This window comes from Amphiprion ocellaris, chromosome 1 (genome assembly GCF_022539595.1).
Source record: "Amphiprion ocellaris isolate individual 3 ecotype Okinawa chromosome 1, ASM2253959v1, whole genome shotgun sequence".
Lineage (NCBI taxonomy): Eukaryota > Metazoa > Chordata > Actinopteri > Pomacentridae > Amphiprion > Amphiprion ocellaris.
Genome location: NC_072766.1, coordinates 1,445,554 through 1,461,682, shown reverse-complemented (window position 1 = coordinate 1,461,682; position 16,129 = coordinate 1,445,554). Strand labels below are relative to the sequence as shown.

The 16,129-nt window shown below is 42.1% G+C and overlaps 1 protein-coding gene across 3 annotated transcripts in view; it reads right to left on the bottom strand.

Moving 5' to 3' along the window:
* Positions 1-16,129, bottom strand: part of itga11a (integrin, alpha 11a) — a 101,861-nt gene that overhangs the window by 45,191 nt on the left and 40,541 nt on the right. For all 3 annotated transcript variants that reach the window (XM_023279279.3, XM_055012004.1, XM_035952392.2), the window contains one exon: positions 398-510. In XM_023279279.3, the coding sequence (XP_023135047.1) occupies positions 398-510 (113 nt within the window). The remainder of the gene's footprint in view (positions 1-397; positions 511-16,129) is intronic.

Sequence of the window (16,129 nt, the reverse complement as noted above, 5' to 3'; positions counted from 1 at the left end):
GGAGTTCCACCATCTGGTACTCTGGTTTGTTATTGCTGTCTGGCCGCCTCGGAGCAGCGTCTACATCCTGAGATCTAAATGTTTACTCCACAAAACTTCATGTGAGTACCTAACCAGGACAACACGTGCACCCCGTAGGAAGAGGCATGCAGTAAAATGTGTGGTAAAACACGTGGAAATGTACATAAAATATTTCAGAAAAAAACAATAAAATGAGGAATGGTAGATATGGTACCCACTCTCCTGTCTCACACGTCACCGTGATGCTTCCTGACTAGCAAGCAGCCATAGAAACATGTATAGAACACATGCACTCTATCAGATGTAGTACATGCATGACTGTACTTTATCTCGTCATGCTTTGCTAAGAACAGAGTGGTGTTTGGCAATACTGTACCTAAGTTGAGCTTGGAGCAGCCATTCCCGTTGGTTCGTTTGCTCAGTGAACATTTATAAACATCTCCTGTCTGGTAAGGGCCGTTCATTTCATATGGAGCGCCCACTAATAACCTGCAGAAACACAGAATACAAAGGTTAGAAAAGCTCAAACTGCTATCAGTGCTTTATAGTCAACTCAGAGCAACTTCTTCTCATATCCAAGTTAACTTGCTGTCTGGTATCTAAACCTCTGAGGTGAAACGACGGTGACTGTTAACATCAGAAACCAGATGGGCCGACCAAGACGGTCTCAAACCTTAATTTTTCCAGGGAAGTAACTGGTGTTTAATCACATCCAGAAGCACTAGCCTCATATTCATAAACAGTTTCACTCCGTCACACCCAGTAGCCGGCCAGTAAAACCAGCAGATCTCTATGAGTCACAGCATCACCATATCTCCTGAGAAAGTTCACAGAAAGTGCAGAATATCTGATCATAAAAAGGAGTCGAGTATCTGCAGACTGATGTCATGGCAGGTGTTGGAGCTGCATTTCAATCAGTAACAGTGTGGAGGAGTTTTCTCAGTTATATTCAGGTTTCAGCTCAAGTTTTCCACTCGGAAAACCTGCCTTTGCTTTGTCATTGTGAAGTATTGTGAGATGTGAATAAAATGAAGTGAAACCTTTCTGCATCCGTCTGATCCTAGAACTGAAGATGTCAACAGACGGCATGCTGCTACTATCTCAACTGTTTTTCAGATAAACTCTGTCAGATGTGCTTCCCAAGGCAGAGACAGGGAGGGTGGCTGCTGTGTTCAGCCCTATGCTGCCAGATTCACATTTTATCATGGTTCAACTTCTTCAGCTTGGCTCACTGTGAGGCCATAATATCCACAGAAACTATGGGGAAACACACCATCTAATTATACAAGTGTCTGACCTATCTCAGGTTAAATATTCCCTACATTTTCATTTCTTATCTGGTTCTCTATTAGATAGACAGCAGCAGTCTAAGATCAGAGGAGGCGTCCTGCTGTCACCAGTTCAAACACAATCAGCTGATATGTTCTGTAAAGACCAGTATTATGTCAGTATCAGTTATTGGTAATCAAGAAAGGCCAGCAGTCAATATGTGGAATTTTTAATCAGACTAATCAGTTAAATATCATTCATTTTTAATCTATATTAATCACGTTTCATTTTGCATGAGCAACCAGACCTAAGAAAGAGGGGAACATGGACAATGGACGTCTTCACAATATTTCTAATTAATAATACCTGAGATATTTCAGTCAGTGCTTTGGAACAGGAACCTATGTCTGCAGTAACACATGATGGCTGTATGTCTACATCAGTGTTTACTGCAGAAGAACTCTAAACTTCCAGTCAATGCTGCAGCGATGCTTTCACTGAGGAGTCTTAAAGGCAAAGAAACGTTGAACCTCATGAGGGCCAGCGGACTAGTAAAATGAAATCGGAGGAATCACAGACCACCACAGCATTGAGACGTCGTCACAGAGCAGAGAGCTGGGCATTCCTCCTACATGATGCAGTATCAGAGAGGAATCTGTTCTGGACTTCAGTGAGTTCCTGTGTGGGTCAGCGTGGTCTAATAAATGTCTCTGAAAGGGTTGATGACATAGAGATTATAAGTCATCTGGCGTGTTTACTGGAGAGCATAAAGGCCTTTAGACGGACTATAACTCTCAGATGTAATACAGAGATAAGGGAAAAAAGTGGGTTAAGGTCTTTTATTTGTTCTTGAGGATCTCCTGAGGTCCAGCCCTGAAAGGTCCTGTGGGGTTTCATGCCATATCTTGTGATGTATGTTTGTTTATCATGTGATGTCTTCAGATTAAGGGATTCACCATTCATGCAGTCACAAGCTGACCAAACCAGCTGCCTCCGGCTTTCGGAGGACTGATAACATGACGCAGTCGGACTGCCTTTAGCTTCGCCTGTACACAGGGAACTTTCATGTGCTGTTCATACGACAGAACCCGTAAACACAGAATTAAACCGCCTGAAACACACACAATATCAGCATTTACATCTCTACAAAGTGCAACACTGTAAAAACAGCATATTATCTGCAAAAAATATCACCAGGGTCAACATATAACTGCAGGACTTTCTGTATCATAGTCGACATTTTAGCTGTTTTTAGGCCTAAAATCAACATGACCACCTATAACCAAACCCACTAAATTTGAAAAGAAAAACATTTTTGTACATATATAAGCCGCAAGTGTCCACGTTGTAACATGAGATATTTACACAGAAAGATTTTTTTAAACTTTTAATTAAATAAATGCTTTTTTTCCAAACAGTGCCTGTAACAAGGCAGTAAAACACTGAGTCAGATCTTCACGCTGCAGACTCCAACGTCTCACCATGGATTCATTGATGCCAAGCTGACATCCAGCAGCTCTATTTCCTTCTTCCACAGGCAGATGGATTCCCTTTAACTCAGAAGCTGCATCATAGCTATGCTGCCCTTACAGCGCGTAGCTAGACAGCTAGCTAACATTCTCAAGTCTTTAAATAATCACACAGGGCTTGCTTTTTCTGTGCTTTACTTCAGCTTGACTTGGACCAATAGTGTAAAAAGACAAATAATCTCCAAGGCAGAAGCGTTGTGAAACATTAGCAACAAAGGTGAATTAGCTGTGTCCGTTCGCTGTCGGCTCCACATGAGAGACGAAGCTAGCAGGAAAAAGGTCAGAGCGGTGAGAGACACCAAACTAGAACGAAAGCACTCACTCTGAAGCTGTTTTAAAAACCCAACTGAAAATCAACTTTTAACTTATACACTTAACCTTAAAGACAGCACATACATATTTCTTTGTGTGTTTTCCATGATGATGGTGTGTGCATGAAGCCAAAATGACTAATCTGAAGAATTTACTGAGTGCGTTTGATTTAATTCAGTTTCATTGGTTCACTGTGACCTGTTTGGTAATTTCATTGGTCTGATGCGACGAGGCTAAACGTATTGACGGCATGAAGCTCGCCGTAAAAATCCATACATCAGCCGCATCGTTGTAGAAGCCACAGGGTTCAAAGCGTGAGAAAAAAATACCGGCTTGTAGTCTGGAAATTATGGCAAATACCTCAGAAAGCCTTGGAGTCGGCCAGTCTTTTCTTCAGGAGGAAATGACATCATGTGTAGCAGGTCATGTGATCTAAAATTAACATACTTCCTGGAGAGGTGTTTTTGGAATGGGGAACTTAGTGGAAAGGGATTTCATTTGTTATTTTCCATACAAAATTTGATATATTGCCAAAAAAGAAATATTTGTCATGATTATCTCACCTTAATGAAAGAAATCAATCCAAACTATTTCTGAATCAGCTCATTTTATTATTGTTTAGCTCATTAGAAGGTGGTTGGTATTAAATTCAGACGCTTATTTAGTTCACATTTTAGTGATATCTAGTCATTTTTTATTAGTAAGTGATTGTTTCCATAATAAATAATGATGGAATTTGTAAAGACATGATCATAGTGAACATAAAAACATTAGTTTTTCAACTTTTAGTAAAAATGTATGCAGATATATCCCATGGACTTCGGAAGCCCCTCAGTTATAGATTGGAATTATTATTATTATTATTATTATTTTGAAACATTAATATATATATATCCATTTTATTTAAATAATGGCAAATATCTGCAAAATAATTATATTTTTGCCGATTTAATTACTGCTAAAAAGTGTGTGATTTTACAGGCAAATGTTCTAAAACAGGAAAGCATTATTTTTAAAAATACAGATTTTTGCCAGTTTTGGTCTGTGATCAAACTAGTTATTATCTGTATACTAATGTACTCTAAACTGTAAAATAACTGTGCATTTTTTCCAAAAATTACCAGAATATTGCAGAATATGGAGATTTAATTTGTATTTACAGCCTTCTCATACTAAAGTAGGCTGTGGCTTGGCAGCTACCATCATTTTAGCTCAATTTTTCATCAATGTTTCTTTTTCCTGTGACAACGAACTCAAACAAAATACTGCACTAGTACCATTAATCAGTGGCAGAACTAGCAGTTAACAGTGATTTTAGGCATTCTGGCAATAATAATAATAATAATAATAATTGTTCTCTCTGGCATCTCAGCTCCACACAGTCTTCCCAAATGTTTTTCTTTTTTGTGGAAAAAAAATAGCTTCACTTTGTTCAGATTTCATTTGAGTTTAACCAGTTCAAGCACTGAATGTCAAGTTGAATCCTAAACTAATCACATTCCTGGAAAAGCTTCAGTAAATGCAGCGGGTCAGCGAGGAATTTAAACAACTGAGTCCAAGTGAAAATCACAGGGAATGCAGCGGACAAAGGCGCAACTCCCAGTTCAGTAATGCCCCAAAGGAAAGACACTCGACACCGCTTTATAGCAAAAGCAGGCCGAGAAGCAAACCTCCAGCGAGGACTTCTAGGTCAGCGTCTGACTACAGAGAGACAGATCTTCAGGTTAGTGGATTCCTACGTCAGGAATTTCAAACATGCTCCAATAGTTAGCAATGAAAACATGCGTGCAGTAGCTCCTGAATAACTGCATAAGGTTTGGATGACATAATACGATGTGCATGATTTCACTGGAGATATAAAAGTAATTTACATGCACTCAGTAATATTAATGTATCACCAGCAATTACCATAGAACTAATTAGAGTAGAACAGCAGCCAGAAGTGAAAGCTCTGAGAGACGGTGGAGCCTCGTCCAAAAACAGTTTTCTGTCTTTCTACAAGTGAGTCTCAGGAGAACAGCCTGGAAAGGCATTTAGACTAACGAAACACTTCTAAACCATTCAGCTCAAATGACAAACAGATTTATCTGCTCGTGCTGTAAAAACATCAAATCCTGCAAAGCACTGTAAAAGAAAACTGTTTATTTGAATTCAAATGCTGGATTAAGTTTCTATAATCTCTGATCACCGCAAGCTTCCACATCATCACATAAATATTCATAGATTCAGTATAAAATACAAGTCCTCCAAGTTCTCAGAGAGATTCAAACTTGGATGGTTTTTTTTTTTCAGCTCTTTTTATAAGTTTTTATATTTTATGTGCTTTTCTGTTTGTATTTGCTGAGCTGGACGGAAAGCTGCTGCATACGACTGTCTCTGCAGAGATAAATGAAGCTGAAGAGGACCTTGTGGTGGGACTTTCTTCTATAAGAACTGGACATGTGACTTGTTGGGATTTGACGTTTTACAGCAGCAACTGAGGACAAGAGGAAATGTTGTTCAAACGGTCCATCACTGCACATCAAAGAGCCGCTCATATGGAAGCTAGCGCCAGTGTTTTTGCTCCTGAAGCCAACATTTAAAGTGTCTCAGACTCTGGAAGTCATTTCACTGCAGTGGCTCCAGCAAATGCTCATATTTCCATAGCTATTAATACCTCAGTTATTGCTATCCCTTGGCAGGAGGAGTAATCAGGTTCAGGTCAGGATACAGCTACCTTGATGAAAAGGGACCATTGTTGCCTTTGACTTGGACGTCTGGCTCAGGACCTCCTGTGTTTCACAAGAAGCTGTTCAAACAATCATGTTCTGGAGCTCATTAGGGTCAAACGCGAGCCTCGGTGCATCATCGCTGCAAGTACGGTAATGACACTGGAAGAAATATCTGGACTTTAAATGAATGCCTGGACATTTTCTACCATGGTTACCAGGGGATACAGGATTCTGGGGTTTGGATGGAGCACCATCCCCAAGCCCAGGCTGTCATTAATGTGGTAATGTTTTTCATATTTGGAAGGAGGAGATGTATACGCTGTGAAACCACAGCCATGCCCCAAACATGAGTGTGCTCCTCAATGACATGCTGGCTCATCACATTTCATACGTCTGTATTAACAGGATATGTGTTCTTTTGTTAATGCTACCTCATAAATCCAGGGAATTGTAATGGTCACATAACCATTTTCCAAAGACATTCATTTTGCATGTCTACTTGGCCTGGAAGCGTTGAGCAGACAGTGACAGGATCATTCAGAAGACTTATGAGAAAGTTCCAAGCACACAGTAGTTGCTTTAATTCTTTCCCCCTAAAGCATTAATCAGCTTCAACAATGAGCATTCTATTTGTCATTTCAGATATCTATATATTTAGTCTTGCTCGTGGTATAGCTCTAGGAAAGGTACCAACGGTTGGTCAACCCCCTCTTTCCTTTAGGTTCAAGAATCTGAACAACTACTGGATGGATCGGCCTGGATAAAAACTGGTACAGACCATTTATGGTCCCCACAGGATGAACCTTACTGACTCTGGTGATCACTCGTCTTTGACTTAAGCAGGCCAAATACTTCACTCAGTAAGCTACCCTGATATCTGCAGATGGGTGACAAATTACAGGAAAAACCATCCCTCTGATCCCACTAGTGAGAGTCAGAGGGATGGTTTGGGTCAAAGGTTCTAAGATGACACAAACCAGGTGTCGCCCAAAGACTTGATGAGGGTGAAAATGAGTGCCTTCATGCGATGCCGTTCAGTCGCCAGATCTCAGATCAGCTGAGCACTCATGCTAGATTTTGGACTGACGTGTCGGAAATGTTCTGCACCACCGTCTTCAAAACACCAAATGATGGAAAGTCTTTGGGAAGAAATGCAATCCATCCCTCCAGTAAAGTTCCACAAATTTCTACCAAATACCAAAGTGAACGTAATGGTCCAACACCTGACAAGGACAGTTTATGGTTTTTTCCTTTATCACATACATGCACGGTACATCCAAACCAAAACGTCCCCAGACCTGAGTCAAATCATGAGCTCTTATTCCTGGCATCTCTTTCCATAATAAATCTTAAAATAACCCAATATATATATAGCATACTTACACATCTACATGAAATCCCATGTTTGTGTCGACACATCTATAGTTTCCATGCAATGAACCACAATAATGTTGCTGTTTTCTTCTAGAATCACCATGCGGTTGATTTTTGTTGCATTTGAGTCAAAAATTATTGGATGTCACAGCCTTTGGTGCAGTCATGTTGTGCTCGGAATGAATAAAATAAAATGTAATATTTTTGATCTTACCTAAGTTTCCATTTATAGTACAGCTATTTGTTGATTTTTGAACAAATATTCTCTTAACTAAAGACACTTCCATGTGTCCCATTACTTTGTGTTTAATGCATATTATCAGATATTAACACACCAACATACCAAACTAAAGCATTGCTAACCTGACAGACATTAGCATGGTGATATAAGAATGCCGATATTGTTGCGCTTAGACCAAACATAAAATAACAACTTGTCAGTCACAAGGTAGCCTTATCCTAAAACATACCCTGCTTTATCATCTATTTTACGTTCATTTTTCATTAAATTTAAAAAATAAACACCATGCTGTGTTCATAAAGTCATGAAACTAGTAAATGAGACCATAAATGCTTCAGGAAAATGTTTGCTGTGGCAACAGATGAAGTAGGGTCACTTTCCTCATCTACTTCTTTACTGTTGGACTTTTTATTTGCTCCCTGCAGGCTGTTAGAAATAGTGCAGATTTAATGTATTTCCATGCTGGATTTATTTTTCAGACCTGGAGTTTATGCGCATGTTAAATATAAAAGCTATGGTGGTACCGCAGAGCTGGTAGCATGGCTGTAGACGGTGTCACTGTTTCACCTCGTTAGCAGTGAAGGCAGATTTCAGTCAGTTATTGTCATTTCGTACAATCATTGTCAGCTGCTGAGTGTTGCAGTAGTCATTATGGCATCTATAAATTCTGCAGCTCTGTCTGGTGGGATTGTTAAAGGACAGTAGTGTTCACGTGCACTACTGATCATTCCACTGTAATCCACTGGAATACCATATAGTGGACAAACTGACACTAAGGAAGTGGCTCTGGACACCAGTCCGTTTTATCTTTAATTCTGATGCATTTCCTATTTTGAAAACTGAACTTAAACAGTATAATATGGACATAATTACATAAAAAATGCAATTACATGCTAGTGTTGTGTCTCAACTCAAAGTCAATAGATTGAGTTCTGCTTTACGACCTCGTCTGGGAGGCGTAAAAACACTTTTCCCTGCAGCTCTGAAAACAAGCCAAATAAAGGGAACACTATTTGAGGCCGGTGCTGACAGACTTCACAGACTCCCTGCAGTTCCTTGTGGTGTGCAACTTGTAACTGAGCTCAGGAGGAAAGGTCAGGTCTGAGCTGAGGAGAGCTGGTACAACTGTAGAAAAATAAACAGCAGATAGAGAGTGGGAGGCTGCAGGTCCGTGGAAGCCATCAGCTTTAAAGAGCCCAGCTCTTTGACAGTTGGAGGTGATGTGGCCTCTTGTCAGCTCCCTGAAGAGTGTTCAGAGCTCCATGATGTTGTGAGACACGTAAGGAAATGGCACATTATTGACATGATGACCTTTCCTCAACTTGGTGGCTCCATCAGCTGTCATGGACAGAAACTGTCAACAGAATCAAGATGTCTCAACCTCTTGGCGTCTCAACTTCTTAGCATCTCAAGAACGGTGGAAAATGACTTTTTTCTGCTCACTTAAATGTTGATCAGCAAAATATTCCAATTCACAGCAAAAAATCTCCAACAAGTCTCAGTTAGATGAAAGCTCTTGCACATAACTTGCCCGAGCATCACATTAAATCAAGAAATGTCTACTTTCTTAATTTGGGCCTTGATGAAAACCTTTCGGGTTGAGCTGCATGCCTGCCTTACTTCAGGTTCAGGTCATAAAAAGGTTTTTTTTGTTGTTTTTTTTTTTTTTTTTACAGAGTCACTTTCCAGCTGTGAACCGTTCCTATCCAAACACACACAGCTGAGGGTTTTCAGGAATCAGATAACCCTGGAAAAGTTGACAGTGCTACAGTTTGGCGGCACACATGCTCTCAGGCAGTGTCAGTAATTCTAACAGTTTAAATTCTCCCAAAAGCTCAGCTGAAGTGAAACCACTTGAGGGGAAAGTGGAGGTTAGAAAGTCAAAAGACATAAATGGCTCGGGGCAGCTCAGACTGTCCATTGCAATCTAGGATGTGCCTCCAGAAGAGGTTTCTCTCTTTCGTGTTAATCTGCAGAAATATTTACCTCATGAACACATTCATAATGCGGAAAATATCCAGAACAAATCCCTCACAAATCTTTTAGTCGACACACATGGAGCCAGGCGAGGCTTTGGAAGCACTGATCCGGTACAAATAGTGGAAAACAGCAAAGTACTCAAGAACTGTGTCCAAATATTAATTTGAGTATTTTTATCAGATGCTACTGCATAGTTCTACTTCAGTTTATTTCAATTCCTGTATTTTTTTACTCCATACATATACAACGGAACTTCAAAGAGTTCTTGGCTTCACCCTCAGATAAGGGGTGAAACTCCCATTTTTGGGCAAAACTGTTTACTCTAAAACCTTGCATCAGTGTCCACAAAAACTCAAATGTTTGAAGAAATCAAAGAATAAAGAGGGGTAAAGCTTTGAGCTGCTGCTGCTCCATGTGTTCATCCACATGGTAGAGGTGGCAGAAGCAGCCCAATGTGGCTTTAAACTTTTGAACCGTGAACCTTTTTCACCAACTCACATCTGGTTCCAAACTAAAAGCCCGTTACGTGGTCCCCAAGTCAGAGATGATGAAGTCATTCACGCTCCTGAGGAGAATCTGGAGGTTCAAAATGTGACCTTTTTCCACAAATGAGTGAATCTTCAACCTTTCTTGCTATCTGTAAAGCTATTAATCTACAATATCTTCTTTGTTTTGCTTGAGTAAAGAATATCCAGAACTATCCTGAACAGCAATACGATCTGCTGAGAGCATCAGTAGAGTGAAGAGAAAGTCTGTGGGGAAGAAACATATCGACACAACAACCTAATTTTAACCCGTTTTAATGATCCTTTTACCGTCGCTAGTAGCCTGGGATCATGCAGCATTCTGTCAGGATAGCGCTGCACACACTCCCACAGACAGACACACAAACACAGCAACAGTCCTGTTCATGCAGCTGTTAGTTCACCCTGCTGTACCAACCAAACAGTCTTTTAAAGCTGAAATCCCCGGGATGAGAGACGAGCCATAACCGACGTGTGAAACAAGTGGGAGACTCAGGTCACAGTCGGTTCAGCTAGACTTAAAGGTAACGTTAACAACCTACATCAAAGATATGGACAGAAATCTGCAGGCTTTCTAGCATAGCACTGCTCCTCCACATTATTTTATTGCTTATGATCATAAAGATGCTTTTTATTAGGTGCATGAATACCTAATAAAGATCCAATCCCTCTAGCTCAGTGCTGCACTATTCTTCCACTGCTAATGTTTCCACCTCGTTGTCAGACTTTTACCTCAGCTGGTGTCTGTGGTGGCCTTCATTCCATGTCAGCCTCATCAGACTTCCAGCTCTGGTAGACACAATACAATACAATAGAATACAATAACTTTATTAATGGGAAGGGAAATTCAATACACAGACACGGCGGCTGATGGTAAAGAAGCTGATTTTACAGCATAAACGTCGCTCACATGTGTGTGCATTCTCAGGAACCAAGCTGAACCTGAACCACCACAAGCTTAACCCCGTATCCGATCCTTGAAACCTATACAGTCTATGTTTAAACCAGGGGTGTCCAACATGCGGCCCGTGGGCCAAAAGCGGTCCTCCAGAGGGTCCAATGCGGCCCTCAAAGTGTAAAGATTCCAGAGAAGACATTAACTGATTGTAAATTAGTAAAACTATGAATTTAAAATAATTTCTAGACCATGACAAGCTGTTTGGATCAGAAAGTAAAATACTAGATTGTTCTTTTGTCATTTTGTCTCATTTTTGCAATATTTTGTCTTGTTTTTGTTGTTTTTTTTGTCTGACTTTTGTCTTTTGTCTCATGTTTTTGTTCCTTTTTGTCTCACTTGTGTTTTTTGTCTTATTTTTGTCATTTTGTGTTTTGCTTTATTTGTTGATTTGTGTATTGCTTTTGTCGTTTTGTGTTTTCGTCTCACTTGTGTTGTCTACTTTTTTGTCATCTTGTAACTTTTTTGTCCAAATTTTGTCTCATTTTTTTTCGTGCTGTTTGTTCCATTTTTTTTGTCATTTTGTGTCTCATTTTTCTAATATTTTGTCTTGTTTTGTATTTTTTTGTCTTTTTTTTGTCTGACTTTTGTCATATTGATCATAAAGTAAAATCCTCTGTGGTTCAGTTCCAGGTGACTAAATGTGTTCCTTTGTAGACACTCTGTGCTCTGGAAGTTGTAATGTGGAAATGATAAACTGAGGCTGAATGCTGATGAAATTTAATATATTTTTCTTCAAAAATGTCAGATTGTTCGTGACGTTTTGTAAAAAGATAATTTCTTAAATGTGAACATTTTCAGAATGGACTTTTTTTGCACTGAACCAAAGGAACCATTAGGGGTTGTGGTTATTTCTAGGTTATTCTGCTGTGGTTTTAGTGGTCCGATCCACTGGAGATCAGACTGGACTGAATGTAAAACCTGGACTAAGATTAGTTTTGACACTCCTGTTTTAAACCAATGGAAAACTGAAAAAAACAACTCATTTGTCGTCACAAAGATACTCAGAAGAGCACATCCATTCAACAAACACAGTGGAAAGCGCTCAATCGACTTCTTGCTTCTCTGACTCTCCGTGATGCTGTTGGGGATTTGATTTATCAGTGAGCAGAGCGTAGTGATTGTGTTTACTACTGCAATATTCTAAAGCCGCTTTATATGAACACAGTCTGTTCTCTGTTTCCAAACACTCGCTCACATACAACACTACAAGCCTCAGATCCAGGCTGTCCGAGGGTGATGGAAGGTGGATAACTTGCCAAGAGGAACAATAAAAATTAAAGCTGCAAGCAGCGTTGGACGGGTCCTCGCATCCTTGCTGGTCGGCGAATCCACGCACGTCCACCAGGTTGCGCTGCGACCGAGAGTGCATGTCGGCCTATGGATGTGATCAGGGTCGGACTCTGATCACACGTGTAAAATTTCAGGCAGATTGGAGCATGTTCAGGCTACTTCTAGAGCTTTTCCTGTCCATCCACCAGGTGGCGCTGCGACCGAGAGTGTATATTGGTCTATGGATGTGATCAGGGTCGGACTCTGATCACACATATAAAATTTCAGGCAGATCGGACCATGTCCAGGCTAGTTATAGAGCATTTCCTTCCATCCACCAGGTGGCGCTGCGACCGAGAGTTTATGTCGGCCTATGGATGTGATCAGGACTGGACTCTGATCACACATGTAAAGTTTGAAGCAGATTGGAGCATGTTTAGGGCAGTTACACAGCAGTTGATGTTTCATGGCGAAGTATCAAAATTCACGAGGCCGCCATGGCCACGCCCTCAGACTTAAGGTGAGCATTTTCATAACTTTTGATCACCCATGCCTGGAGTACATCCTGGCCGAATTTCAGCTCTCTCGGTGTTACCCTGTTTGAGTTTATAGCTTTTGAAAATGTACAAAAATGACCCAAAATCGTCAAAACGTATGACATATAATTCAAAATGGCCGACTTCCTGTTGGGTTTTGGGCATGGGTGTCAATTACATTTTTGTGTGTCTTGACGAGTTACATAAGCCTACCACGTTTCATAATTCTAGGTCATACGTAGTGGCCGTAGTAACTGTTTGAAATTTTCCAGGTGGCGCTATGGAGCCATTTTGCCACACACGTGCAGTTTCCCTAAAATATCAAATGGGTTACCGGTCCAGATATGTGTGGTAATTTTGGCGAGCATTTGAGCATTTTTAACCTGTCAAAAAGTACTTTGTTTATTACGGCAACGATGCGTTGCCACGGCAACAGTGTTGTATGAATCGTCAAAATCTTCACACTGTGGCATCGTCTAGGCGTAACCACTCAGCTGACCAATTTTCAAGATGATATGACAAAGTTTCCGGCAATGGTAGGTGCAAATGTAATGACAATTACTTCCTGTTGCCAATAGGTGGCGCTATGGGTATTTCTAAATGTATGAGTGTGGATGTGTTCAGACCCAGACTAGTGTCCACCATATCAAGTTTGGTCCAGATTGGACCATGTCCAGCTGAGATATAAATAATTCAATTTTCATGGCGAGAAATCGAAATTCGCCACGCCGCCACAGACACGCCCCTTGACGAAGAGTCACCATTTTCTCTGGGGATCATCATCAATGTGTTCTGGCTTATGTCACCAAATTTGAGGTGAATCTGATCAACGTGCTAAGAATAGTACATCAAATTGTGAAAAATGTCAATTTCCTGCTACCACAAGGTGGCGCTATGACTGTGAATGTATATAACCGCATGGATGTTGTCACGGCTGGACATTAATCACACATGTAAAATTTCAGACAGATTGGAACATGTACAGCTGAGTTAGACACCACTTCCTGTTTCATGGCGAAGGATCCATTTTTTGGGGAGTCGCCATGGCCACGCCCTTTGAAATGAGATGAACATTTTGATAGCTTTGCATCAGGTCGCGTGTTTGCATATATTGGCCAAAATTGACATCTCTCAGACTTATCCCCGATGAGTTATTAATTTTAAAAAATTTACAGCTAATTCAAGATGGCCGACTTCCTGTTGGTGTTAGGGCGTGGCCATGATTGACTTGTTTGGGTTTCCTGATGTGCTGAATATGCATGCAAAATTTTGTAGCTGTAGATGAAAGGTCGTGCAAGTTGGCCTAATGACCAAATTTTCAATTTTCCAGGGGGCGCTATGGAGTCATTTTGCCACACACATGCGCAATTCCCATAAAATATCAAATTTTTCGCCAGTCCTGATGAGCATGCCAAGTTTCACGCGTTTTGGGGTATGATAAGGCTGCCAAAAAGGCAATTCAAAAGACAGGAGAAGAGTGAAGAATAAGAAGAAGAAGGAATAATTCCTTGCATTCCAATAGGGTCTTCGCACCATTCGGTGCTCGGACCCTAATAATAATAATAATAATAATAATAATAACAAACCCGACGAATTCCAATAGGGTCTTCGCACCATTCGGTGCTCGGACCCTAACTATCAGCATGGGACAGTAAGCCCAGTACGGTATTTATTGCACACACTGGTGCCTTTTGTATAAGCACTGAGTAAAAACATTGGTGTTTAACCACAAGTTCATGCTTTGATGAAATGAATAGCCAATAATCTACTAATGAGTTGAACCACACTGTTGTTGGAGCAGCAATTAGATGAGGCACAAATAATTTAGCTTATGTTCCACTTATGCTATAGGTGAGTGAGTGACAATGATTGGTATTATGGGTTTATTAAAGGGGCTGAACACACGACTGCCAGACAACTCTGCTCTCAGCATAGAACCTATATGGAAGCTGAATGAAATCACAATCATGCCTTGAGTTTGGAACTGGGCCATCAACATCTCATTCTTTTGAAACTGGATGTAATGAAATGAGAGGTGGATTCAAAGGACAACTCCTGGCGACTCGAGGCTGTAATACGGTAGAACCTGTCCATCACAAGGTAGCCCGACCCCAGAAAATACTGATCTGAGCATTGATTTTACTCCAAATGGAACCATAGTCTAGAAAATGTAACCCATGCTGTCTTTAAAAAGTCTTGAAACTAGCGACTCACAACATAAACTCCTTAGGAAATAGTTTACCGAGGCAACAAATCCAGCTAGAAATAGTGTCCTTTTCTCATAGGCGCCCATACAGCTGGACTTATTCTGCAACCAGAGTCTGTTGACAGACATCTCCTAATGCAAAAAAGGTCAATTAGGATTCATTGTTTTACAAAAACTGTTCTAAAGGCCAGAGAAACCATTTCTAAGTGTGTCAGGTCATCTCAATGTAAAGTCTATGGACAGAGCAAAGTTCCTCCTCAGGAAACAAGAAAGTGCTTTTGGCGTCTGCACTGGGTGACTGACGTTCTTTCATATGAAGGATCATCACTGTCATGGGGTTCAATGGGAGCTCAGGTGCAGGAAATGAACAGTCAGTACTTGAATGCAACACTGATTTATTCACAACGTTCTCTGGGACAACAAACGGAAATCAGGATAAACACAGGAAACGGAAATGGATTGCAAAAGGCTCTGGAGCTGACCCGGGCCCTACAGTCTCTCGGCCAAGGGGCTGGTCAGCTGACCCCCTCGGGGACGGGTGAGGCGGCGTCGACAGCGTCGACCCCCTCGGGGACGGGTGAGGCGGCGTCGACAGCGTCGACCCCCTCGGGGACGGGTGAGGCGGCGTCGTCGACCTCATCGGAGTCGGGTGAGGCGGCGTCGTAGACCCCCTCGGAGTCGGGTGAGGCGGCGTCGTCGACCCCCTCGGAGTCGGGTGAGGCGGCGTCGTCGACCCCCTCGGAGACGGGTGAGGCGGCGTCGTCGACCCCCTCGGAGACGGGTGAGGCGGCGTCGTCGACCCCCTCGGAGACGGGTGAGGCGGCGTCGTCGACCCCCTCGGAGACGGGTGAGGCGGCGTCGACAGCGTTGACCCCCTCGGTGACGGGTGAGGCATCGTTGGCATCGTCGACCCCCACGGAGACGGGTGAGGCGGCGTCGTCGACCCCCTCGGAGACGGGTGAGGCGGCGTCGTCGACCCCCTCGGAGATGGGTGAGGCGGCGTCAACAGCATCAACCCTCGGTGATGGCCAGGAGACGGGGCGCGGCAGTGGAACCTCGGTGGCTGCTGCGGAGCGGCGAGGTCTGGGCGCTGGGGAGCGGCGAGGCCTCTGCGGTGCTCGGCGGCGGGACCTCTGCGGCGCTCGGCAGCGGCGGGACCCCTGCGGCGCTCGGCAGCGGCGGGACCCCTGCGGCGCTCG